This window comes from Petromyzon marinus, chromosome 28 (genome assembly GCF_048934315.1).
Source record: "Petromyzon marinus isolate PM22_M1 ecotype Great Lakes invasive population chromosome 28, UKy_Petmar_22M1.pri1.0, whole genome shotgun sequence".
NCBI classification, from domain to species: Eukaryota; Metazoa; Chordata; class Hyperoartia; order Petromyzontiformes; family Petromyzontidae; genus Petromyzon; species Petromyzon marinus.
The window spans coordinates 1,435,823-1,462,326 of record NC_133694.1 but is presented as its reverse complement, the minus strand read 5'-3'; the positions used below and the strand labels follow the sequence as shown (position 1 = coordinate 1,462,326).

Sequence of the window (26,504 nt, the reverse complement as noted above, 5' to 3'; positions counted from 1 at the left end):
CCGACAGGCAAATGGAACAAACGATGAACGGTAATAATAACAATAATAATAAAAAAAACGCTCATATATAAGTGCCGAGGTGCATGTTAGAAATTACGTTGACAGAAAGCGGAACACGTGGACACGGCAGGAGACCTCTCGAGATGGCCGCGACCGGTTACGGATTGGCAGCAGCTGTGAGAGATTTGTGCCCACAGAGGACGGACGCTGTGGAGACGGAGTGATTAAATACGACCTGGCGCGCAAAGCGAGACAGATTGTGGCACCGTGGTATCGTGGGGTGTAGCAAGGATGCGGGGGATGCCTTCGTTTAGCAGTGGACGGATCATGTCACCATGATGATGATGATGACGACAGGGAATTGTGTGAGCTGTGAGATTGCTAGTAGCCTAGCAGCGTCGAGGGCTGCTGTGTCCAGTAGGCTAGTAGCGCATTGGGACTGAGCTCGCGAGGATCGTGGGGCACGTCTTCTGGAGTCGACCCGTTAAGAGTAACCACTTTCCCCGCCACCTCACCGACATTGAGAATCGTCGCGCCTTGCCGCTGCATTCACCGTCTGGAACTCACTTCCCCCGACCATCCGCGTTGTCCACTCCCTTCCCAGCCTCTGCGAAAGCCAAGGCTCAAGACCGGCCCAGTTTTCCCCACTGCCTTCGACTGCCCCTCTCTGTAAATGTCCCTGTTCACGCAACGCGCATTAGATTGCTGTGTAAATCTACACAGCATCGTGCTGCATTCGATTCAATGGCATATACTGCATGTGTCTTATATCGTGACGATGGTAGCGGCCACTACTGACTGCAGGTGACCACGTGAAATCCGTCCATCATGCAACCATTGCGTTCCGGCATATCCTAATCGTCGAACGAAATAAACCACGTTCGCATTTGTTTTCTTGCACACGCAACTCCGTTCGTGCATCGTGAACGAAGTGAGGGACTTTAATTGATTATTGATTAATGAACGCAACCTCACACCTCCAGCTACGGCACGCAGAGCTGTTTGCTCGCATGGACTCATCTGAATACGCCACTGTCTGTGGTGCTGGAAGAGTCCATTCTTCACATGGCGGAGCAGGGGGGGGGGGTGTTGGAGACTGATCGACTGCCCCCAATTCTATTCGAGGCTCTCCTCCAATTCCACACCGCTTGCAGTTGTGTTCGAACGGTATGCTTAATGAAATGGGTTGATTAGCGGGTTGGAGGGGATGTCTACACGGAGCATTTGGAGGGGCCTGTGTCGCTGACACCCCCACTATTAAGCGCTTGGTCTCGCCCTCTCTTGCTGCTGCTGCTGCACGGTTAGAGGGGAGGCGAGGAGGAGGAGGAGCGGGTGGCCGGGCGTGGTGGTTGTGGTGGTCGTGGTGTGCGTGAATGGCGCACATTGTGAGTACTGCTTCGGGTGTGCGGTGCCGGGTGGGTGGGGGGGTCGCTGTGGGGGGAGGTGGGGGACTGTGTGTTTGTGTGAAGATTGATGCAGGGTGTGGTGTGTGTGTGTGTGTTCTGTGTGTATGCCGTGCATGTGGTGTATATGCAGTGTGGTGGGTGGTGTGTATGCCTCGATGTGATGTCATGTGATGTCATGTGGGTGTCATGTGGTGTGGATTGATGCGGTGTGTGTATGTGGTGTGTGCATGAGTGTTGATGTGAAGTGTGTATGTGGTGTGTGTGTATCATGTGATGTGGTGTGTGTATCATGTGATGTGGTGTGTGTATCATGTGATGTGGTGTGTGTATGTGATGCGGTGTGGGGAGCGGTAGTGTAGCGGTTAGCGCGCTGCGCTATGAACCCGGTAACAAGGGTTCGATTCCCGCTCACGGCCAACACCAGTGACGATTATCTGAAGCGGTCCCGGGCCTCCCCTAGGTCGACTCAGCCTCAAATGTGTACCTGGTGCGATGTGGAAACATCGCCACTGGGGAGACAAAGGCGGTCGGGCGTGGTGCTGGCCACCCACCCCCTCGTGTGCCATTCCGGCCTTAATAGGTTCTCGCTAATAGCACTTGTCCCGACAGCCTGTTAAGGCTATATGGGGGATCTTTGTCTTTTTTTGTGATGTGGTGTGTGCATGGATACAATATGATATGATGTGGGGTGTGTGGTGTTTGTGTATCATGTGATGTGTGGTGTGTGTGTGTATCATGTGATGTGTGATGTGTGTGTACCATGTGGTGTGTGTGTGTGTGTACCATGTGATGTGGTGTGTGTGTGGTGTGTGTGTGGTGTGTGTGTGTGTGGTGTGTGTGTGTACTGTGTGTGTGTGTATCACGTGATGTGGTGTGTGTGGTCGAGGACGTGTCAGTAGTATGTGGTGTGTGTGTGTGCCATGTGATGTGTGGTGTGTGGTCCAGGACGTGTCAGTAGTATGTGTTGTGTGTGTGTGTACCATGTGATGTGTGGTGTGTGGTCCAGGACGTGTCAGTAGTATGTGGTGTGTGTGTGTACCATGTGATGTGTGGTGTGTGGTCCAGGACGTGTCAGTAGTATGTGGTGTGTGTGTGTACCATGTGATGTGTGGTGTGTGGTCCAGGACGTGTCAGCAGTATGTGGTGTGTAAGGGGCCTGTGTGTAGCACGCTTCGCGACGCACCCGGCGACCCGAGTTGGATTCCCGCTCACGGCCAACATCGGTGACGAATGTCTGAACTGGTCCTGGGTCTCCCCTAGATCGACTCAGCCTTGAATGAGTACCTGGTACGATCTGTAAACACCTCCATTAGGGAGACAAAGGCGGTCGGGCGTGGTGCTGGCCACCCACCCCCTCGTGTACCGTACCGGCCTTCATAGGTGCTACTCGCTAACAGCACTTGCCCCTACAGTCTGTTAAGGGGATATTTGTGTGTATTGTGCTGTGGTAATGCGTGTTTATGTGGCGTGTGTTGTATGTGTGGTTGCTATTTATGCGTTCGATGATTTAGTGTGTAATTGTGTGGTGTATATGCTTGAGTGCGTCATATGTGGTGTGATGTAGTTGACGCGGTGTGGGAATGTGGTCTATGTCTGTCAGGTGTAGCTGGCGGGATTTCGTGTAGGAAGCGTAGGTGTGATGCATTTGTGGTGCTATTACAGTATGTAGTGTGTGTGTGTGCTGTGTGGTTTGTATTTGTGTGATGCAATGCGTGTGATGTGGTATTTGTTTGGTGTATGCGGTGTGGGATTTATGTACACACCACACCCGTCATAAGTTATTATGATAATCTTTGCAATTATCAAGGTCATTTCGAGATTAAATAATTATTAAGCACGCCGCAATCACCACAACAATGAAGTTAGACGTAATAATAATCATCACCACCATCCCCGACATGATCACAATCGTCACAATTATCATCACAACCATCATCACAATCATCGCAATCATCACAACCATCATCACAATCATCGCAATCATCATCACACTAATCATCACAATCATCATCACAATAACCATCACAACCATCATCATTCTCTCTCGGCAGCTGAATCTGAACTGGTTCTCTGCTCCGTGGTCTCGGGATGAGATTTGAAGGCTCACGAATCGATCCAGGAATGGGATGCACGGTGTTGATTTTATGATAGCGCCTTCAGCGGCTGCGCGAGTGTCGGGATCGGTTACATGCGATGCGTGAAAATAAAAACCCGACCACCTTCACAACTCGATACGATTCTATGCGAGCTTATTACCCGATATTAACCAATGATTTCGACGTATTGATCTGTCCATTAATACTCCTGTGGTGCATACATGCACTTGTACCCCCTGTGTGACGTGTACCTCCTGTGTGACTTGTGCACGTGGCAAGTGTACCCCTGTGTGACGTCTGCACGTGCACATGTACCCCCTGTGTAACGTGTACCTCCTGTGTGACGTCTGCACGTGCACGTGTACCCCTGTGTGACGTGTACCTCCTGTGTGACGTCTGCACGTGCACGTGTACCCCTGTGTGACGTGTACCCTCTGTGTGACGTCTGCACGTGCACGTGTACCCCTGTGTGACGTGTACCTCCTGTGTGACGTCTGCACGTGTACGTGTACCCCCTGTCTCCCCAGAATGGATGAGCACGTGCAGAGGGTGGATATGGAGGAGGCTCCAACTCGTGATCTGACACGCAACCCACGTCAAGAGCTTTAACCGGTCCACACCACACGCACCACACTCCCCTCGTCACACTCACCACACCCACCACACTCCCATCATCACACTCACCATAACCACCACACTCCCATCACACTCACCACACCCACCACACTCCCATCATCACACTCACCACACTCACCACACTCCCATCATCACACTCACCATAACCACCACACTACCATCATCACACTCACCATAACCACCACACTCCCATCATCACACTCACCACACCCACCACACTCCCATCATCACACTCACCACACCCACCACACTCCCATCATCACACTCACCATAACCACCACACTCCCCTCGTCACCCTCACCATAACCACCACACTCCCCTCGTCACACTCACCACACCCACCACACTCCCATCATCACACTCACCATAACCACCACACTCCCATCATTACACTCACCATAACCACCACACTCCCCTCGTCACACTCACCACATCCACCACACTCCCATCGTCACACTCACCACACCCACCACACTCCCATCATCACACTCACCACACTCACCACACCCACCACACTCCCATCATCACACTCACCACACCCACCACACTCCCATCATCACACTCACTACACTTACCACACCCACCACACTCCCCTCGTCACACTCACCACACCCACCACACTCCCATCATCACACTCACCATAACCACCACACTCCCATCATCACACTCACCATAACCACCACACTCCCCTCGTTACACTCACCACACCCACCACACTCCCATCATCACACTCACCACACTCACCACACTCCCCTCGTCACACCACACGCTCACACTCCCCTCGTCACACTCACCATAACCCCGTCATCACATTCCCCACACGTTCCTCATCATACCGCCTGACGTCCTGATGGCACCAGCAGCGTCTGGTGGCATCAGAACCCCAGCAGCGTCAAATACAGCAGGGGCTGCGATGTTTACTGAAATAAAAGTGCCTCTCAAACTCGGAAGGACCCTCTTAGCTACACCCCCGACATTCATCTACGTGTGTCGTGTGTGTGTCGTGTGTGTGTGTCGTGTGTGTGTCGTGGTATGTGTGTGTGGTGTGTGTGTGTCGTGTGTGTGTGTAGTGTGTGTGTGTCGTGTGTGTGTGGTGTGTGTCGTGTGTGTGTCGTGTGTGTGGTGTGTGTCGTGTGTGTGTCGTGTGTGTCGTGTGTGTCGTGTGTGTGTCGTGTGTGTCGTGTGTGTGTGTCGTGTGTGTGTCGTATGTGTCGTGTGTGTGTCGTGTGTGGTGTGTGTGTGTGGTGTGTGTGTGTCGTGTGTGTTGTGTGTGTGGTGTGTGTGTGGTGTGTGTGTGGTGTGTGTTGTGTGTGTGGTGTGTGTGTGGTGTGTGTGGTGTGTGTCGTGTGTGTGTGGTGTGTGTCGTGTGTGTGTGATGTGTGTGTGGTGTGTGTGTGTCGTGTGTGTGTCGTGTGTGTGTGTCGTGTGTGTCGTGTGTGTGGTGTGTGTGTGTGTGTCGTGTGTGTGTGGTGTGTGTGTGGTGTGTGTGGTGTGTGTGGTGTGTGTGTGGTGTGTGTGTGTCGTGTGTGTGGTGTGTGTCGTGTGTGGTGTGTGTGGTGTGTGTGGTGTGTGTGGTGTGTGTGGTGTGTGTGGTGTGTGAGTGTGGTGTGTGTGGTGTGTGTCGTGTGTGTGTGTCGTGTGTGTGGTGTGTGGTGTGTGGTGTGTGTGGTGTGTGGTGTGTGTGGTGTGTGTGGTGTGTGTGTGGTGTGTGTCGTGTGTGTGTGGTGTGTGTGTGGTGTGTGTCGTGTGTGTGTGGTGTGTGTGGTGTGCGGGCAGCGTGGCTCTGGCCAACCACCCCTCCATTGTACCGTGCCTGCCTTCACAGGTGCTGACTCGCTGACAGCACTTTCCCCGAGATCCTGCTGAGTCCGTACGGGTGACCTTTGCCTGTGTCTCTCTGCGCAGCGTGCGCCGTGCGCGCTGTGCCGGTGCGGAGCGATGGGGGCCGCCCCGCCAGGGTCGCAGGCGCGAGGCTTGCGAGCTGCCGGTGCCTAGCGGCGAGGGGTCAGCAGCCGGTGCGAGCGGCCAGCAGCCCGCCTATGGTACGCGCACGCACGCGCGTGTGTAGGGGGGAGGGGGGGAGTGGTGGCGCAGCGGTTAGCACGCTGTGCTACGAATCCCGGCGATGCGAGTTCCTTTCCCACTCATGACCAATAATAATAATAATGACAGTGGGAGTGAATATCACGGTATGTGAACATCGCCGCTGGGGAGACAAAGGCGGCCGGGCGTGGTGTTAGCTCCCCGCCCCCCTTCGTGTGCCGTGCGGACATTAATAGGTGATCGCTATCGGCACTTTCCCCTCAAGTCTGTTCAGGCTACGCGGGGGCTCTTTGTCTTTGCGTGCGTGTGCCAGGATGCGCACAGCATGCCGTCCCCGCCGGAGTCTGCGAGCCCCCCCGCCTCCCCCACTCGCCACGAGGCCCCCGGTGAGGGCTCGCGGTCCGCCTCGCCGCATCCAGCAAGCCTCGCCCTGGGCCACGTTCCACCCACGTGTTCCACCCACGTGTTCCACCCGCGTGTTCCACCCGCGTGTTCCACCCGCGTGTTCCACCCGCGTGTTCCACCCACTCTCCCGCGTGATCCACCCACGTGCTCCACCCACGTGTTCCACCCCCTCTCCCCGCGTGTTCCACCCGCGTGTTCCACCCACGTGTTCCACCCCCTCTCCCCGCGTGTTCCACTCATGCGTTCCACTCCCTCTCCTCGCGTGTTCCACCCACGTGTTCCACCCACGTGTTCCACCCGCTCTCCTCGCGTGTTCCACCCACGTGTTCCACCCGCTCTGCCTGCGCGTTCCACCCGCGCGTTCCACTTCAATGTTCCACCCATACGTTGGGTTCGCAAATTTTACCCACAAGTTCAATCTGGAACGTCCATCCGTACGTTCCAGGCACATGTTCAGTGGATGTGTGGGTGTTCTCCTCTGCATGTGTCCCGTGTGTGAACACTTGTGTGCCTGTTTGTATCGGTTGTTGCATGTGTGTGTGTGTGTGGGAGTAGCATTGTAGCAGTTAGTGCGCTACGCTATGCACCCGGCGACCCGAGTTCGATTCCCGCTCACGTCCAACATCAGTGACGATTATCTGAACCGGTCCTGGGCCTCGCCTAGGTCGACTCAGCTTCAAATGAGTACCTGATGAGGTGCATAAAAACATCGCCACCGGGGAGACAAAGGCGACCAGGCGTGGTTCTGGCGACCTACCCTCGTGTGCTGTTATGGCCTTAATAGGTGCTTGCTAACAGCACTTGGCCCAACAGTCTGTTAAGGATATACGGGGGATCTTTGTCTTTGTTATTTCAGATCTCGACTCTCCCAGCTACGAACGGATTGACACAGAAGATCGGGTATGGACTGTTTACAGCTCTGGCACATTCTAAATGTCCGTGTCGCACTCTCGCGGCCGTAATGAACTTTAAATCTCTCATAATTGAAAAATAATTTTACCATTCACCACCCTGTTGTCAATGTATGCGTGTTGAACTTTTTTCGCAACGTACGTAGCCATCCGTGCTAATCGGAGATGCGGGGGAAGGACAACAAACTAACACACAACAACAACAACATTTCCACTGCTTGTGATGGCCTCTCCACAACCGTGCCGGTCATGGAAGTTGCTCGACCAAACCTCATCCGTGAGAGACATCACATCGCCTCTTGCGAAAAACGTTCAGTGGGTCTCGGAAAGGATGCGTCACGGCTCGAAGCGATGATTTCCGATGATCGAGAATGATCACGGAGTGGCAACCAAAGCCGTGGAGCGCGTCCTTTGACAGGACGTCCACCGAAGAGATGGAACGATAAAATCATCTCGTATGCAGGTGCTGTACCGGGTGGGCTACTACATCGCAGGGTCGTGAGAGGTGGTGGTGGTGGCGCCTAGGGAAGGTCTCATCATCCAGCAGTGGATTGAACCGTGGTTAGCAACATACTTTACAGGTATAAACACTAAAAACATCTTAATATGTAGAGGGCCACGGAGCTTGGGCATTCGTTGACGGCGCTGCAGATCTGCGGGCCCTCGTCGATTGCGGGAAGCAACGCACAAGAACGACGCCACGGTATATATATAAAAAGATGTTAACACTTCTGAGAATTTACAACAATACCACGTGACATGTGCTGCTGCCTCGGGGCTCTGGAGACCACCTGGAGACGATTCCAGGCCACGTGTTCACAATGATGGCTTACACGTGGGAGAGACTCTTTGACTTTTTGAAGCTATTAACAGTTACATTTTGATTTAAAGCTTTCGTGACTGCAGGAATTCATATTGTTTCCCTTCTACGTGACTTTACCGAAAGAACCAAGAATATCTATTAACAGTTGTTATCATGTTACAGTGTAGTATTATTATCCGGTCTTTTGCCATTAAAGGCGACAGTCCCATATAAGCTAGAACACTCTAAAACATTCACCGCTGTATCCATAAAAATATCGCGCCGCAGTGGAGAAGCGGCAGCAACAAGGCCCCAAGAAGGCCCCGACTATCACCCATCACGTCGCCCTTTGCCCCACACTGCGGCAGAATCTTCGGCTCTCGGGGCGGCCTTGTCAGCCGTCTGAAGACCCAGAAACAGGACATGCCAAGAGGACAATCACAATCGACCCCGCGCGCTCGTCGATGATGGTATATAGGAAACTAGACCACTCTCAAACATTAACCGTCGACTCAAACCTCTTCTTTCTTCTAGGCATCGCAGTGCGTGGATGGTTTGAAGGTAAAGCTACAACGCAAACACAGCGAGACATATCTTATAAAACTAAACAATTTTTTACATTTATTTTACCGGGTAAAGGCCCACTGAGCGATGCAGCTCTTTTTCAGAAACGACCTCGCCACAAGTGATATCTCAATGAAGTGGCGCATCGTCACGTGGAAATGTACAGTGGCCAAATGCGGTTGAAACGCATGTTTCTAAATGTGGAGGGAAAAACCGGAGAACCGGAGATAAATCGATCCCGAGCCACGCGGTGAGAAACGCGCAAACTCCAAATATACAGCAGCAGCAGCAGGCGGCAGGGTCGGAATGGAACCCACGACCTCCTTGCATACCGGGCGAGGCAGTGAACATCTCCTAGCCACCGCGGGACAGCGGTGGCAGCTCTGCACTCTGACCCCCAAAACCGACCCGGCCACCTTTGCGGTGGTTGCCCTCGGTAAGGCCACAGACCACACTGAGAGCGCGAGACCGAGGACCGCACGAATTCTGCCCCCCCAACCCCCGCCTTGTCAGCTTCAGGCTCCCCTGGGGCTCCAGGACTTTGAGCTGCTGCGCGTGATCGGCCGTGGGAGCTACGCCAAAGTGCTGCTCGTGCGACTGCGCACGACGGAGATTGTCTACGCCATGAAGGTGGTCAAGAAGGACATCGTCAACGACGAGGAGGTACGAGTCACGAGCGGCGCGCGTGCCCGTGTGCGACAGGGGAACGGTGGCGCAGTGGTTAGCGCGCCGTGCTACGCAAATACAATTTAAACGATAAAAAACACTTTTTTGTAACCAGGTAAGGCCCACTAAGCTACATAACTCTTTTTCAGAAGCAAACCTGGTTATCACAAATCATACCTCAACGGAGTGGCTTTACATCATGTGGAAATGTATCGCAGCCAAACACTCTAAACGCGTGAAGTTGATTATAAATTTGGAGGTAAAAACCGGAGGACTCGGAGAAAAATCCATGCAACCACGGGGAGAGAGACACACAAACTCCAAATATACAGCAGGCGTCGGGGTCGAACCCACGTCCTCCTGTACACCAAGCGAGGTAGTTGACATGTCGCCACCGTGGTGCCCGGCCACCCGAGTTCGATTCCCGCTCACGATCAACAACACCGGTGGCGATCATCTGAATCGGTGCTGGGCCTCCCTAAGGTCGACTCAGCCTCAACTGAGTCCACGCTGCGGTGTGTAGTAAACATCGGCCTTCATGGGTGCTACTCGCAAACAGCAACTCTGTTAAGGCTATACGGGGGATCTTTGCCTTTGTGCGTGTGTGTGGACACAGGACATCGACTGGGTGCAGACAGAGAAGCACGTGTTCGAGCAGGCATCAAACCACCCCTTCCTGGTGGGCCTGCACTCCTGCTTCCAGACAGAGAGCCGGTGACAGACGCACCCGCACACTCATTCATACACACTCACACCCGCACACTCATTCATACACGCTCACACCCGCACACTCATTCACACACACTCACACCCGCACACTCATTCATACACACTCACACCCGCACACTCATTCATACACGCTCACACCCGCACACTCATTCATACACGCTCACACCCGCACACTCATTCATACACGCTCACACCCGCACACTCATTCATACACGCTATACCTCCACACTCATTCATACACGCTACACCTCCACACTCATTCATACACACTCACACCTCCACACTCATTCATACACGCTACACCTCCACACTCATGCATACACGCTCACACCTCCACACTCATTCATACACACTCACACCCGTACACTCATTCATACACGCTACACCTCCACACTCATTCATACACGCTACACCTCCACACTCATTCATACACACTCACACCTCCACACTCATTCATACACACTCACACCCGCACACTCATTCATACACGCTACACCCCCACACTCATTCATACACACTAACACCCGCACACTCATTCATACACACTCACACCCGCACACTCATTCACACACTCACACCCGCACACTCATTCATACACACTCACACCCGCACACTCATTCATACACGCTACACCTCCACACTCATTTATACACACTCACACCCGCACACTCATTCATACACACTCACACCCGCACACTAATCCATACACGCTACACCTCCACACTCATTCATACACACTCACACCCGCACACTCATTCATACACACTCACACCTCCACACTCATTCATACACGCTGACACCCGCACACTGATTCATACACGCTACAGCTCCACACTCATTCATACACACTCACACCCGCACACTCATTCATACACACTCACACCCGCACACTCATTCATACACACTCACACCCGCACACTCATTCATACACGCTCACACCTCCACACTCATTCACACACGCTACACCTCCACACTCATTCATACACACTCACACCTCCACACTCATTCATACACACTCACACCCGCGCACTCATTCATACACGCTACACCTCCACACTCATTCATACACGCTACACCCCCACACTCATTCATACACGCTACACCCCCACACTCATTCATACACGCTCACACCCGCACACTCATTCATACACACTCACACCTCCACACCCATTCATACACACTCACACCCGCACACTCATTCATACACGCTCACACCAGCACACTCATTCATACACGCTCACACCCGCACACTCATTCATACACGCTCACACCCGCACACTCATTCATACACGCTCACACCCGCACACTCATTCATACACACTCACACCTCCACACCCATTCATACACACTCACACCCGCACACTCATTCATACACGCTACACCTCCACACTCATTCATACACACGACACCTCCACACTCATTCATACACACTCACACCCGCACACTCATTCATACACGCTCACACCCACACACTCATTCATACACACTCACACCCGCACACTCATTCATACACACTCACACCCACACACTCATTCATACACGCTCACACCTCCACACTCATTCATACACACTCACACCCGCACACTCATTCATACACACTCACACCTCCACACTCATTCATACACGCTACACCTCCACACTCATGCATACACGCTCACACCTCCACACTCATTCATACACACTCACACCCGTACACTCATTCATACACGCTACACCTCCACACTCATTCATACACGCTACACCTCCACACTCATTCATACACACTCACACCTCCACACTCATTCATACACACTCACACCCGCACACTCATTCATACACGCTACACCCCCACACTCATTCATACACACTAACACCCGCACACTCATTCATACACACTCACACCCGCACACTCATTCACACACTCACACCCGCACACTCATTCATACACACTCACACCCGCACACTCATTCATACACGCTACACCTCCACACTCATTTATACACACCCGCACACTCATTCATACACACTCACACCCGCACACTAATCCATACACGCTACACCTCCACACTCATTCATACACACTCACACCCGCACACTCATTCATACACACTCACACCTCCACACTCATTCATACACGCTGACACCCGCACACTGATTCATACACGCTACAGCTCCACACTCATTCATACACACTCACACCCGCACACTCATTCATACACACTCACACCCGCACACTCATTCATACACACTCACACCCGCACACTCATTCATACACACTCACACCCGCACACTCATTCATACACGCTCACACCTCCACACTCATTCACACACGCTACACCTCCACACTCATTCATACACACTCACACCTCCACACTCATTCATACACACTCACACCCGCGCACTCATTCATACACGCTACACCTCCACACTCATTCATACACGCTACACCCCCACACTCATTCATACACGCTACACCCCCACACTCATTCATACACGCTCACACCCGCACACTCATTCATACACACTCACACCTCCACACTCATTCATACACACTCACACCCGCACACTCATTCATACACGCTCACACCAGCACACTCATTCATACACGCTCACACCCGCACACTCATTCATACACGCTCACACCCGCACACTCATTCATACACGCTCACACCCGCACACTCATTCATACACACTCACACCTCCACACCCATTCATACACACTCACACCCGCACACTCATTCATACACGCTACACCTCCACACTCATTCATACACACGACACCTCCACACTCATTCATACACACTCACACCCGGACACTCATTCACACACGCTACACCTCCACACTCATTCATACACGCTACACCTCCACACTCATTCATACACACTCACACCCGCACACTCATTCATACACGCTACACCTCCACACTCATTCATACACGCTACACCTCCACACTCTATCATACACGCTCACACCCACACACTCATTCATACACACTCACACCCGCACACTCATTCATACACACTCACACCCACACACTCATTCATACATGCTCACACCTCCACACTCATTCATACACACTCACACTCGCACACTCATTCATACACACTCACACCCACACACTCATTCATACACACTCACACCCGCACACTCATTCATACACACTCACACCCGCACACTCATTCATACACGCTCACACCCGCACACTCATTCATACACGCTGACACCCGCACACTGATTCATACACGCTACAGCTCCACACCCATTCATACACACTCACACCCGCACACTCATTCATACACACTCACACCCGCACACTCATTCATACACACTCACACCCGCACACTCATTCATACACACTCACACCCGCACACTCATTCATACACGCTCACACCACCACACTCATTCACACACGCTACACCTCCACACTCATTCATACACGCTACACCTCCACACTCATTCATACACAACAACAACAACAACAACCGCCATTCGCCACTAAGTGGCGGTGACGTCACCACGACGCTTGTGCCAGGCTATGTGCACCCTGAGGCCACGTGAAGTGTCGAACGCCCGCTGGCAGGAGGTCACGGGGCAGACCCAGGTGCCACGGGTCGACTGACTGAGATGACTGGCTGATGCACCACCTGTGCCCCCTACTGTGCCAACCTGCTGTGCTTTAGCCACCCGGCGCTCCGCTCGCTGTTGTGAGCGTCGCTCCTCCGCCCTCCGTTGTTGTTGGAGGGCGACTGCCTCCAACTGCCCAGTAGCATCCTTCACGAGCCTCCTCCACAGAGGCCGATCTTGACACCGCTGGTACCAGTCATCGGCAAGTCCACTCAGCTCCACGTCCTCCTGTACCACATCACTCCATCTCTTCTCTAGCCCGTGCCGCGCCCGCTTAGCCCCCTCAATCCGGCCAAACAAAAGCTGTTTCGGCATGCGGTGGCTGGGCATGCGGGCTACATGACCCAGCCATCGCAGCCTTGCCTGCCGGAGGAGCTCACCGATGGGACCCTGCCCAGATCTTTCAAGGATTTGTGAGCTCCTCACACAATCCAGTCTGGTTAAACCCAGGATGGATCGTAGGCAGGTCAGCCTAAATGTTTCTAACCGGCGAAGATGTTCCATTAGGGGGGTCCACGTTTCGCAAGCGTAGAGAAGGGAGGGAATGACCGTGGCCGAGAAGACCTGAAGCTTAGTGCGGAGCGACAGACCAGGTAGCTTCCACACAGCGTTACGCAACCGATGAAAAGATATTGCCGCTCGACTGATTCGGAGTGAGACCTCTGCTGTTAAACTGGAGCCAGTCATAAGCACACTGCCCAGGTATGGGAAACTCTCCACTCTCTCCACAACTGCCCCATCACCGATTGGGAGTTGTGGGGGTGGAGTGTCCGATGGTACAAAATACCCAGGCAGGTGCTTAGTTTTGGTGGGGCTGATGGTAAGGCCCCACCTCTTAGTGGCACGCTCCAGTCTCAGCAGCAGCGTCTCCAACTCCTCCTCTGACTGAGCAGCTATTACCAAGTCATCAGCATACATAACGTGGTTGAGCAATAGGGAGCCATCCCTTGACCGCACCCGGGCATCGATTAGCCTCCCATTATATCTGTACCATATGGAGATTCCCCCGGTACAGCTATTGAAGGCTTCACGAACTACGTGGTCAAAATAGATGTTAAATAATGTGGGAGCCAGAGGACATCCCTGTCGCACCCCAAGGTGTACAGGGAATGGCTCTGACTCCCGGCCACGTAGTTTTACCCGGGCCCGCTCACCATCATGAAGGTCCTTAATGATCGTGAGCAGAGGGTCAGGTACTCCAAAAGCACGAAGAACGACCCAGAGCCCAGGCCTACTGATGGTATCATAGGCCTTGACCAGGTCAATAAAGCAGAGATGTAGGTCTTGTTGGAATTCCCTACACCTCTGCTGTAGCAGACGGACAGAAAATATGGCATCTGTGCAGGACCGCCCTTTCCTGAAACCGCATTGGGGCTCCGCAAGCCTCTCCTCAGCGTGCCTGGCAAGGCGATGCTGAATAATCCTTGCCAGGACCTTTCCCGGCACACTGAGGAGTGAGATGCCCCTGTAGTTGTTACAGTCTGTGCGGTCCCCCTTCTTAAAAAGGGGGACCACCAGGGCATCCTTCCAATCCTGCGGAACCCGTCCAGTGGTCCAGACTGTTGTTATGATGTCATATAGGGCAGTCTGTGCACAAACGCCACCCTCCCTCAGCATTTCGCTTGGGAGATCATCTCTGCCCGCTGCCTTTCCTGGTCTCAGACTCCGGATCGCCTTCAATACTTCCTCAGCAGATGGCACCTCAGCCAGCCACTCACAGGGGGTGACTTCATCCAATATTTGAGGCACCGCAGCCTCAGCAGGGTCATCCTCACTTTGTGCCACGATGTTTTCCTGGCTGTGGGATTTTCCCTCCCCCAGGACCTCACAGAAATGCTCAGCAAATCTGCGAACCTGTTCCTGGGGGTCGGAAATTGGATCACCGTTTTTTCCCCTAATGATGGTAATAGGTGTGGCGCTGCAGGTTACTTTTTTGATGGAGTTAAATAGCGATTTGTGATCACGGGCCACTGAGGCAGACTCCATCTCCTCAGCAACCCGCGACCACCACCCATCCTTGCAGCGCCTCACGGCTCTCCGAACCTCCGAGCGAAGGCTGCGGTAAGCCTCCTCATTCTCTGACGTGGGATTCTGTAGCCGATGACAGTGGGCCTGTCGCTTTTTCTCAACCATCCTGAACAACTCCTCTGTCATCCAGGGTGTCTGGGGAGGTCTGGACCGCGTACCCAAAGCAGCCATTGCAGCTGCATGAGTCACAGTCCTAAACCTCGCCCATTTACCCTCGACATCAGGAGGAGTCGGGGACGATGCCAATCCCAGCCGCAAGCGATGATGAAATTCTCGCTTGCAACTTTCATCAGATAACTGAGACCAGGCCACTTTAGGTTGGAATGGGGTCCTGGGTGTACACCCACCACCGGAGTGGAAGAATGGCAGGCGCATCTTACAGATGACTAGTCGATGGTCAGAGGGCAGATCAGCTCCACGGTAGGTCCTGGTGTCAAGGACATGGGCTCGCATTCGCTGGTCCGTCACTATGTAGTCCAGCAGATGTTCTTGCTTGGACCCGGCATGCATCCATGATGTTGTGTGGATGCGCCGATGCCGGAACAGCGTGTTGGTAATTACAAGCCCATGGGCTGCACAAAAATCTAGCAGCCTCCTACCGTTGTTATTGAGCTGATCTGGCCCATGCCCTCCAATCACTCCAGACCAGGTGCCAGTATCATGACCAACTCGGGCATTGAAGTCACCCAACATGATGACTCTATCCCGAGGGGCCACTTTAGCCAGCACCTGTGACAGGAGGTCATAGAAGGCATCTGACTCATCGGCTTTGCCTGCATCCCTCCACGGATGTTCATCTTCGGTGGGGGCATAAGTAACCACGACCACCATTCCTCGCCTCCGGTTGATGGGAAGGCGAGCCCAAAGTAGCCTGGGGCTTACAGCTTCCCACACCTCACCGCCACGCTCCCACGCCCCCTTCATTCTTTTGTTCAAAAGAAGACCCACACCCTGTTGTTTGGCAGTCTGCTGCCCCGAGTAGAGGACTGTCCACCCCTCATGGTGGCAGGAGCCAGAGCCGGTCCACCGGACCTCCTGAATGCCGCATAGATCCAGGCGGTACCGGTCCAGCTCCCGACAGAGGAGTGGCAGCCTCTCCTCTGCAGTGAGCGTTCGAACATTCCACGTGGCCACCCGTAGTGGCTTTTCGTTGTTTCTGGAGTAGCCCCGAGGGTAGGTATTCAATCTCCTGGCTCCGCCAATTGGGGTTTGGCCAGGAGACGTCATAGACGCCTGGCCCCCCGGGGCCTCCGGCACAAGCTTAGTTGTTACATATTTCACTTTAATTCGTGGTTTTGTGGTAATTAATTGAAGGTGGAGGGGTTACCAGCCCCTCGCACCCGTCCAGAGCCCCCGTTTAGCCCCTGTGGTGGACACATATGCCATGAGGGGAGGAGCCAATCAAAAATTGGAACTCCCCCCACAGCACTGTCCACGACAGAGTTGCCCGTCCGGCACTCATTCATACACGTTCACACCTCCACACTCATTCATACACACTCACACCCGCACACTCATTCATACACGCTCACACCCACACACTCATTCATACACACTCACACCCGCACACTCATTCATACACACTCACACCCACACACTCATTCATACACGCTCACACCTCCACACTCATTCATACACACTCACACCCGCACACTCATTCATACACACTCACACCCACACACTCATTCATACACGTTCACACCTCCACACTCATTCATACACACTCACACCCGCACACTCATTCATACACACTCACACCTCCACACTCATTCATACACGCTGACACCCGCACACTGATTCATACACGCTACAGCTCCACACTCATTCATACACACTCACACCCGCACACTCATTCATACACACTCACACCCGCACACTCATTCATACACACTCACACCCGCACACTCATACACATGGACACAAAGCCATATACGTGTGATGTCGAGTTGCTAGTTGCTCGTGACGTCGAGTTGCTGGTTCCCCGTTGTGTCGAGTTGCTGGTTGCTCGTGGTGTCGAGTTGCAGGTTGCTCGTGGTGTCGAGTTGCTGGTTGCTCGTGGTGTCGAGTTGCAAGTTGCCCGCGGTGTCGAGTTGCTGGTTGCCCGCGGTGTCGAGTTGCAAGTTGCTCGCGGTGTTGAGTTGCTGGTTGCCCGCGGTGTCGAGTTGCTGGTTGTTTGTGATGTCGAGTAGCTGGTAGAGCGTGGTGTCGAATTGGTGGTTGTTTGTGGTGTCGAGTTGCTGGTTGCCCACGGCGTCGAATTGCTGGTTGTTTGTGGTGTTGAGTTGCCGGTTGCTCGTGGTGGTGGCGGTGGTGGTGTTGCCCTCCAGGCTGTTTTTCGTGATCGACTACGTGAATGGAGGGGATCTGATGTTCCACATGCAGCGCCAGCGCAAGCTACCGGAGGAGCACGCGCGGTGAGCGGAGGCTGCCTCGCACGCAGACACAAAGCCCCCCACATTCGGACGCTCCCGTGAGGCCGGCAGCGGATCACGGTTTCGTTCTGGCTCGGCACGGCAAAACCAGGCAGTGGAAAAAAAACCCGCCCGTGCTGCGATGGCCCAGCGCTGCCACTGTTTAAACGAAACTATTTTTTTTATTTCGCCAGGCAATGCCCACTGAGCTGCGTAGCTCTTTTTCAGTAGCGACCCGGCCACAAATGATAGCTCCACGAAGTGGCTTGTCGCCAAGGGGACATTTATAGCAGCCAAACACTCAGAACGCGTGACGTTGATTCTAAACGTGGAGGACCCGGAGAAAAATCCACGAGACCACGGGAAGAGAGACACGCACACTCACAATATACAGCAGTGGTCAGGGTCGGGATAAAACCCACAACCTCCTGTATACCAGGCGAGGTAGTTAACATCTCCTAGCCACCGTGGCACCCTGGCTTCGATGTGACACTGGAAACAAATGGGTGTTTATAGGTATCTGTGTGTGTGTGTAAATCTCCGTCTCTCCCTCCGTCTCGCTCTCTCCGTCTCTGCAGGTTCTACGCGGCGGAGATCTCGCTGGCGCTGCACTTCCTTCACGAGCACGGCGTCGTCTACCGCGACCTCAAGCTGGACAACGTGCTGCTGGACGCCGACGGACATGCCAAGCTCACCGACTACGGCATGTGCAAGGTGCAGGCCACCGGCGGGGCGCAGGCCACGAGGGTGGCGCAGGCCACGAGGGTGGCGCAGGCCACGAGGGTGGCGCAGGCCACGAGGGTGACGCAGGCCACGAGGGTGACGCAGGCCACGAGGGTGACGCAGGCCGCGAGGGTGACGCAGGCCACGAGGGTGGCGCAGGCCACCAGGGCAGTGGTGGAGGCCATCGGAGGGGTGGTGCAGGGAAGGAGAAGAGGGGAGCCCTGGAAGGAGGGGGGAGGAGGAAGGAGGGGACGAGGGAGGAAGGAAGGAGAGAAGGGGGGAAGGAGACAGGGAGGGAGGCAGAGAGGAGGGAAGGAAGGAGAGAGGGGTGAGGAGGGAAGAGGGAGGGAGGCAGGGAGGAGGCTGTGCCGGCCTTCGTAGGTGCCACTCGCTAATAGCACTTGCCCCAGCAGCCTGTGTAGGCTATAGTGAGGGGTGTCTTTGTGTGACACTGGGAGTGTGTGACACTGGGAGTGTGTGACACTGTGTGACACTGGGAGTGTGTGACACTGGGAGTGTGTGACACTGGGAGTGTGTGACACTGGGAGTGTGTGACACCGACACCTCACTAGTTCCAGCGGAGTCAAGATCGGCCTCTGGAGGGGGCTCGTGAAGGACGCTTCTGTGTGGAGGAGGCAGCCACCCTTCCAACAACGAGCGGAGTGGCTACAACACGGCGATTTGGCACAATGGGGAGCACAGGTGGTGGACCTGTCCGTCGGCGTAGGCTACCGGGGATCCTTCGTGTTTGTATCTACGCATAACTTCTTTAGCCCCGTACGTAGCCAACCGTGCTAATCGGAGGTGCGGGGGAAGGACAACAAACTAAACACAAAAAAGCAGTTCTCAAGAAATGAGTTTTCAATTTAAATGTAAACGTGCATAGCTCCCAGTGGTTTCCTAATATCGGCAGCCAAGAGCGTTCCAGACGGCCGCAATGGTGGTTTTGCGATGGTGGTTTTGCGATGGTGGTTTTGCGATGGTGGTTTACGTCCCTTGTGGGTGCAGGAGGGCCTGAGGCCAGGCGACACCACGAGCACGTTCTGCGGGACGCCCAACTACATCGCGCCCGAGATCCTGCGCGGAGAGGACTACGGTGCGAGAACGCTGCCACCCCCCATGGCTACTCGGCGTCTCTCCCTCTCTGCCTCTCTCTCTGCCTCTCTCTCTCTCTCTCCCCTCTCTCTCCTCTCTCTCTGCCTCTCTCTATTTCTGCCTCTCTTTTTTACGATCAAAGGAAACAAGAAGATGCTCGGTGTAGTCGGCACTTTGCTTCGTTCATCATTTCTTTTTTTGTGTTTTTTCATGCTTTGATTTATGTAAACCCCTCCCCCCCTTTTTCTCTCTGCCTCTCTCTCTCTCTCTGCCCCTCTCTCTGCCTCTCTCTGTCTCTGCCTCTCTGCCCCTCTCTCCGCCTCTCTCTCTGCCCCTCTCTCTGCCTCTCTCTCTCTCTGCCTCTCTCTCGCTCCGTGTGCGCGTGTCGCTCTGTGTTGTGTGAATATTGGTGGGGTGCGGTAGCGTAGTGGTTAGCGCGTCGCGCTACGAACCCGGTGGCATATGACAGCGGCGAATATTGGAAGCGGTCCTGTGCCTCGCCTAGGTCGACTCAGTCTCCATTTATGCGGTGTGTAAACATCACCATTGGGGAGACAAAGACGGCACGGGCGGGCGTGTTTCTGGCCACACCACTCCCTCGTGTGCTGTGTTGGGCTTCAGCGGTGCAGACAGCACTTGCCCCAACAGTCTGTGGAAGGCTGCACGGGATATCAGCCGTGGCCAGGTGGTGCCTGAGTTTTACACTCGTGGCGTTGAGTCGCCGGGTTGTTCGTGGCGTCGAGTTGCGTGCAGGCTTCAGCGTGGACTGGTGGGCCCTGGGGGTGCTCATGTTCGAGATGATGGCCGGGAGGTCTCCGTTCGACGTCGTGGGCGGCGCCAAGAACCCCGACCAGAACACCGAGGACTTCCTCTTCCAGGGTGCGCCGAGAGCTCCGCTCCCGGCGGAGAACGCGTCCCGTTGAAGACGGGGTGGGAGGTTTCACCATAATTGGCAAACCAAAATATCCCTTGTTCTGGAACGAGGTGAACAGTCCGCCTACTCGTCCCGGTATTTGTATTCTGTACGACAAGGGACGTTATTTCGCGCTACGCATTATTTAGTTTTCCGTCGAACTCAATTCACGGCTGCTCGCTAACAGCGCTTGCCCCAGTGGTCTGTTAAAAGCCATCCGGTGGATCATTGTCTGTGTAACCCGAGTTAATTTGCCGCTCACGGCCAACACCGGTGACGATTATCTGAATCGATCCTGGGGCTCCCCTAGGTCGACTCAACCTCAAATGAGTACCTGGTGCGGTATCATCACCACTGGGGAGACAAAGGCGGTCGGGCGTGGTGCGAGCCACCCACCTTCATAGTTGCTCGCTCACAGCAATTACCCCAACAGTCGATCCAGGCTATACGGGGGGTCCTTGTCTTGTGTTTGTCCGTGCCAGTGATCCTCGAGAAGCCGATTCGGGTCCCTCGCTCGCTCTCCGTCAAAGCCTCCAACGTCCTCAAAGGGTTCCTCAACAAGGTGGGCTCACCGCCACACACGCACAGAGGCAGCCTACACGGGGGACCTTTGTCTGCGTGCGTGCCGGGCGTGCGTGGTGCTGGCCACCCATCCCCTCGTGCCCCGTCCCAGCCTTCCCGGGTGCTACTCGCTAAGAGCACTTGCCCCAGCAGCCTGTTGAGGCTACACGGGGGGCCTTCGTCTGTGTGACTGTGTGACCAGGACCCCCGCGAGAGGCTGGGATGCCACCCCGAGACGGGGTTTGTGGACATCCGTGCCCATCCCTTCTTCCGCTCCATTGACTGGGACCTGGTGAGGCACGCCTGCAACGGGCACGGCTCGCAATCACAGCACGCAATCACAGCACGCAATCATAACACAATCACAGCACGCAATCACAGCACGCAATCACAGCACGCAATCATAACACAATCACAGCACGCAATCACAGCACGCAATCACAGCACGCAATCACAGCACGCAATCACAGCACGCAATCACAGCACGCAATCACAGCACGCAATCACAGCACGCAATCACAGCACGCAATCACAGCACGCAATCACAGCACGCAATCACAGCACGCAATCACAGCACGCAATCACAGCACGCAATCACAGCACAATCAGCACGCAATCACAGTACAATCACAGCACAATCACAGCACAATCATCACGATCACAGCACGCAATCACAGGACGCAATCACAGCACGCAATCACAGCACGCAATCACAGCACGCGATAGCAAGCAATCACAGCCCAGGACCGGTTCATATAATTGTCACTCGTATTGGCCTTGTGAGCGGGAATCGAACCCGGGTTCACGCGTTCAGAGCGCAGTGGGCCAACCGCTGCCGTTTGCTGCTGCTGCTGTTGTTGGTGTTGCTGCTGTTGTTGGTGTTGCTGCTGTTGCTGCTGCTGTTGGTGTTGCTGCTGCTGTTGGTGCTGCTGTTGGTGTTGCTGCTGTTGTTGGTGTTGCTGCTGTTGTTGGTGTTGCTGCTGTTGCTGCTGCTGTTGTTGGTGTTGCTGCTGTTGCTGCTGCTGCTGTTGGTGTTGCTGCTGCTGCTGTTGGTGCTGCTGTTGGTGTTGCTGCTGTTGTTGGTGTTGCTGCTGCTGTTGTTGGTGTTGCTGCTGCTGTTGGTGTTGCTGCTGTTGTTGGTGTTGCTGCTGCTGTTGCTGTTGTTGGTGTTGCTGTTGTTACTGCTGTTGTTGGTGTTGCTGCTGTTGTTGGTGTTGTTGCTGCTGTTGCTGCTGCTGTTGTTGTTGCTGCTGTTGCTGCTATTGTTGGTGTTGGTGCTGCTGTTGTTGGTATTGCTGCTGCTGCTGCTGTTTGTGTTGCTGCTGCTGCTGTTGTTGGTGATGCTGCTGTTGTTGTTGCTGCTGTTGCTGCTGTTGTTGCTGCTGTTGCTGCTGCTGTTGTTGGTGATGCTGTTGTTGTTGTTGCTGCTGTTGGTGTTGCTGCTGCTGCTGTTGTTGTTGCTGCTGTTGCTGCTGTTGTTGCTGTTGTTGCTGTTGTTACTGCTGCTGCTGCTGTTGCTGCTGTCCGCAGCTGGAGAGGAGGGAGGCTGTGCCACCCTTCAAGCCGCACGTGTCCGAGGAGTTTGGGCTCGACAACTTCGACGCTCAGTTCACGACGGAGCCGGTGCAGCTCACGCCGGACGATGAGTGCGAGCGATCACGCACCGCGCGGTTCACTCATTCGCAACGCGTTCACTCGCTCCCAACGCGTTCACTCATTCGCAACGCGTTCACTCATTCCCAACGCGTTCACTCGCTCCCAACGCGTTCACTCATTCCCAACGCGTTCACTCGCTCCCAACGCGTTCACTCGCTCCCAACGCGTTCACTCGCTCCCAACGCGTTCACTCGCTCCCAATGCGTTCACTCATTCGCAACGCGTTCACTCGCTCCCAACGCGTTCACTCGCTCCCAACGCGTTCACTCATTCGCAACGCGTTCACTCATTCGCAACGCGTTCACTCATTCGCAATGCGTTCACTCATTCGCAACGCGTTCACTCATTCGCAATGCGTTCACTCACTCCCAACGCGTTCACTCGCTCCCAACGCGTTCACGCGCCACGCGGGTCATTCTCTCCTGCACGCTCCACGCCGTCACGTCACATCCCAAGCCCCTCTGGTATCCCCAGGGCAGCCTCCCATCCATGGCCTAGCCAGGCCCAACCGCTTGCTTAGCTTCCCTGCTCCGTTGAGATGGGGCGCGTTCCGGGTGAGTCGGCGTCTCTGTCCTGACAGACCTGGGGGACTGCGTGTGCTGTCTGCCACGTGCACCGTCTGCCACGTGACCTTTCTGCGCCTGTTCCCCCCAGGGATTCCGTGAGGAAGATTGACCAATCGGAGTTCGAGGGGTTTGAGTACATCAACCCGCTGCTCCTGTCCACGGAGGAGTCGATATGAAGCACAAGAAGCCACGTAGACACACACGTAGACACACACGCAGACACACACACACACAGAGACACACACACAGACACACACACGTAGACACACACGTAGACACACACGCAGAGACACACACATAGAGACACACACAGACACACACACGTAGACACACGTAGACACACACGCTGACACACACGTAGACACACACGCAGACACACACACAGAGACACACACAGAGACACACACACAGACACACACACGTAGACACACACGTAGACACACACGCTGACACACACGTAGACACACACAGAGACACACAGACACACACACGTAGACACACACGCAGACACACACGTAGACACACACGTAGATACACACGCACACACACACGTAGACACACACGTAGACACACACGCAAACACACACGCAGACACACACGCAGACACACACGTAGACACACACGCACACACACGTAGACACACACGCAGACGCACACGCACACACAGCATTGCAGTAACAGACAACCTTCGTGCATTCTCTGTACCGTGGCAAGAAGTGCCGGCCAGATGACTGCTCACGAACGACACACGTGGGAAAAACAAACACACACCTGGCTAGGTGCACTTTGAGGCCACGTGAAGCGTCGAATGCTCGCTGGCAGGAGGTCACGGAACAGACCCAGGTGCCATGGGTTGAATGGGATGACTGGCAGATGCACGCCCTATGCCCCCTACTGTGCCAACACGTACATGCATACGCAAAGATACGCACACAAAATACAAGGATCCTCTGTATATCCGATATAGGCCGACGGAGCAAATGCCGCGAAGCGCCTCTTCAGACCGGCACAGCAGACGTGTGGGTGGCGAGGCTGCCTACCATCTCTGTCTCCCCCAATGCCGTTGGCACAGCGCGTAGAGTACTCGTTTAGGGCTGAGTCTATCGACAGTGCAGATGTCACGCGACTGGGCGTTCGCCATGACCTGGAATAATATTCAGGTGTCTGGATTTAGAGCGCCCAACTCTGCTTCTACTCCCATGTAAACAAAGACCCCCCCCCCCCGTGTAGCCTTTAACTTTTTAAAGTGTGTGTGACGCTAAAGCCGATAGAAAGCCCTGGCAAAGCATTTCGATGGGGGGGCTGCGAGTCTCGAGCGGTGTCTATTAGTCCAAGAGCCGAGTGCAACGTGGCAAGACAAAGATCCCCCGTATAGCCCTACCAGACTGTTGGGGCAAGTGTCGTTAGTGAGCACCTACGAAGGCCGGCACGGCACACGAACGGGTGGGATTGGGTGACACCACGCCCGGCCGCCTTTGTCTCCCCGGTGCTGAGGTTTAAACACTGCATCAGATACAAATGTAAGGCTGACTCGACCTTGGGGAGGCCCAGGACGGGTTCATTTATTCGACGTTAGCCGTGAGCGGGAATAGAACTCGGGTGGGCAGGGTTGTGGGGCAGAACGCTCACCATTCACTGCGCCACGACTCCGCACGCGAACAGACACACGAGCAACGGCTCGCCACTAAGTGGCAGTGGATGTTCGCGTGCCACTCTGGTGCCAGGCTAGGTGCACACCGTGGGAGCCAGGTGCGGGCGTGGCTTGTGTGGGGTGTGTGTGCGCGTGTGTGTGCGCGTCGTAACGTGTCTGGAGGGCTTTGATGTTTTTCTGCTGTGGAGTTCAATGAGATGCGCCGAGACGCCAATCAATGACCCCGAGTCCGTGACTTTCATTTTGAGGATGCAGACTAAAGAATGCGGGTTGGGTGGTGTGTCACTGGGTGTGTGCCACTCGGTGTGTGTGTCACTAGATGTGTGTGTGTCATTACGGGAAAGAACGGTGATCCAGTCTCCGACCCCCAGGAACAGGTTTGCAGATTTGCTGAGCGTTTCTGTGAGGTCCTGGGGGAGGGGAAATCCCTCAGCCTGGAAAAACAACGTGGGACAAAGTGGGGATGACTCTGCTGAAGCTGCGGTGCCTCGAATATTGGAGGAGGAAGTCACCCGCTGTGAGTGGCTGGCTGAGGTGCCATCTGTTGAGGAAATAGAGGGCGATCCAGAGTCTGAGACCAGGAAAGGCACCGGGCAGAGATGATCTTTCAAGCGAAATGCTGAGGGAGGGTGGCGTTTGTGCACAGACTGCCCTACATGACATCATAACAACAGTCTGGACCGCTGGACGGGTTCCGCAGGATTGGAAGAATGCCCTGGTGGTCCCCCTCTTTAAGAAGGGGGACCGTACAGACTGTAACAACTACAGGGGCATCTAACTCCTCAGTGTGCCGGGAAAGGTCCTGACAAGGATTATTCAACATCGCCTTGCCAGGCATGCTGAAGAGAGGCTTGCGGAGCCCCAATGCGGTTTCAGAAAGGGGCGGTCGTGCACAGATACCATATTTTCTGTCCATCTGCTACAGCAGAGGTGTAGGGAATTCCAACAAGATCTACATCTTTGCTTTATTGACCTGGTCAAGGCCTATGATACCATCAGTAGGCCTGGGCTCTGGGTTGTTCTTCGTGCTTTCGGAGT

The 26,504-nt window shown here is 54.4% G+C and overlaps 1 protein-coding gene across 2 annotated transcripts; it reads left to right on the top strand.

The window, feature by feature from the left end:
* The first annotated feature begins 1,250 nt into the window (after positions 1–1,250).
* LOC116946859 (protein kinase C iota type-like) lies at positions 1,251–25,684 on the top strand. 2 transcript variants are annotated; one of them, XM_032962079.2, is made up of 16 exons: positions 1,251–1,385; positions 4,030–4,114; positions 6,044–6,180; positions 6,495–6,567; positions 7,443–7,486; positions 8,834–8,860; positions 9,377–9,526; positions 10,146–10,243; positions 18,218–18,304; positions 18,880–19,015; positions 20,033–20,120; positions 20,873–20,998; positions 21,515–21,594; positions 21,796–21,885; positions 23,124–23,239; positions 23,904–25,684. In XM_032962079.2, exons 3-16 carry the CDS (start codon positions 6,178–6,180, stop codon positions 23,989–23,991), a joined length of 1,206 nt encoding a protein of 401 aa, XP_032817970.2. In that variant the 5' UTR covers positions 1,251–1,385; positions 4,030–4,114; positions 6,044–6,177; the 3' UTR covers positions 23,992–25,684. The 2 variants fall into 2 exon arrangements, with proteins under 2 accessions (XP_032817970.2, XP_032817971.2); XM_032962080.2 differs by lacking the exon at positions 8,834–8,860.
* Positions 25,685–26,504: the final 820 nt, after the last annotated feature.

What these genes read in the sequence shown, in the direction of transcription:
- LOC116946859 (XM_032962079.2), top strand. An exon ending in CCGACTACGGCATGTGCAAG is followed by an intron (nt 19,016 to 20,032) that starts GTGCAGGCCACC and finishes TTGTGGGTGCAG; the next exon opens with GAGGGCCTGAGGCCAGGCGA. An exon ending in TCAAAGGGTTCCTCAACAAG is followed by an intron (nt 21,595 to 21,795) that starts GTGGGCTCACCG and finishes CTGTGTGACCAG; the next exon opens with GACCCCCGCGAGAGGCTGGG.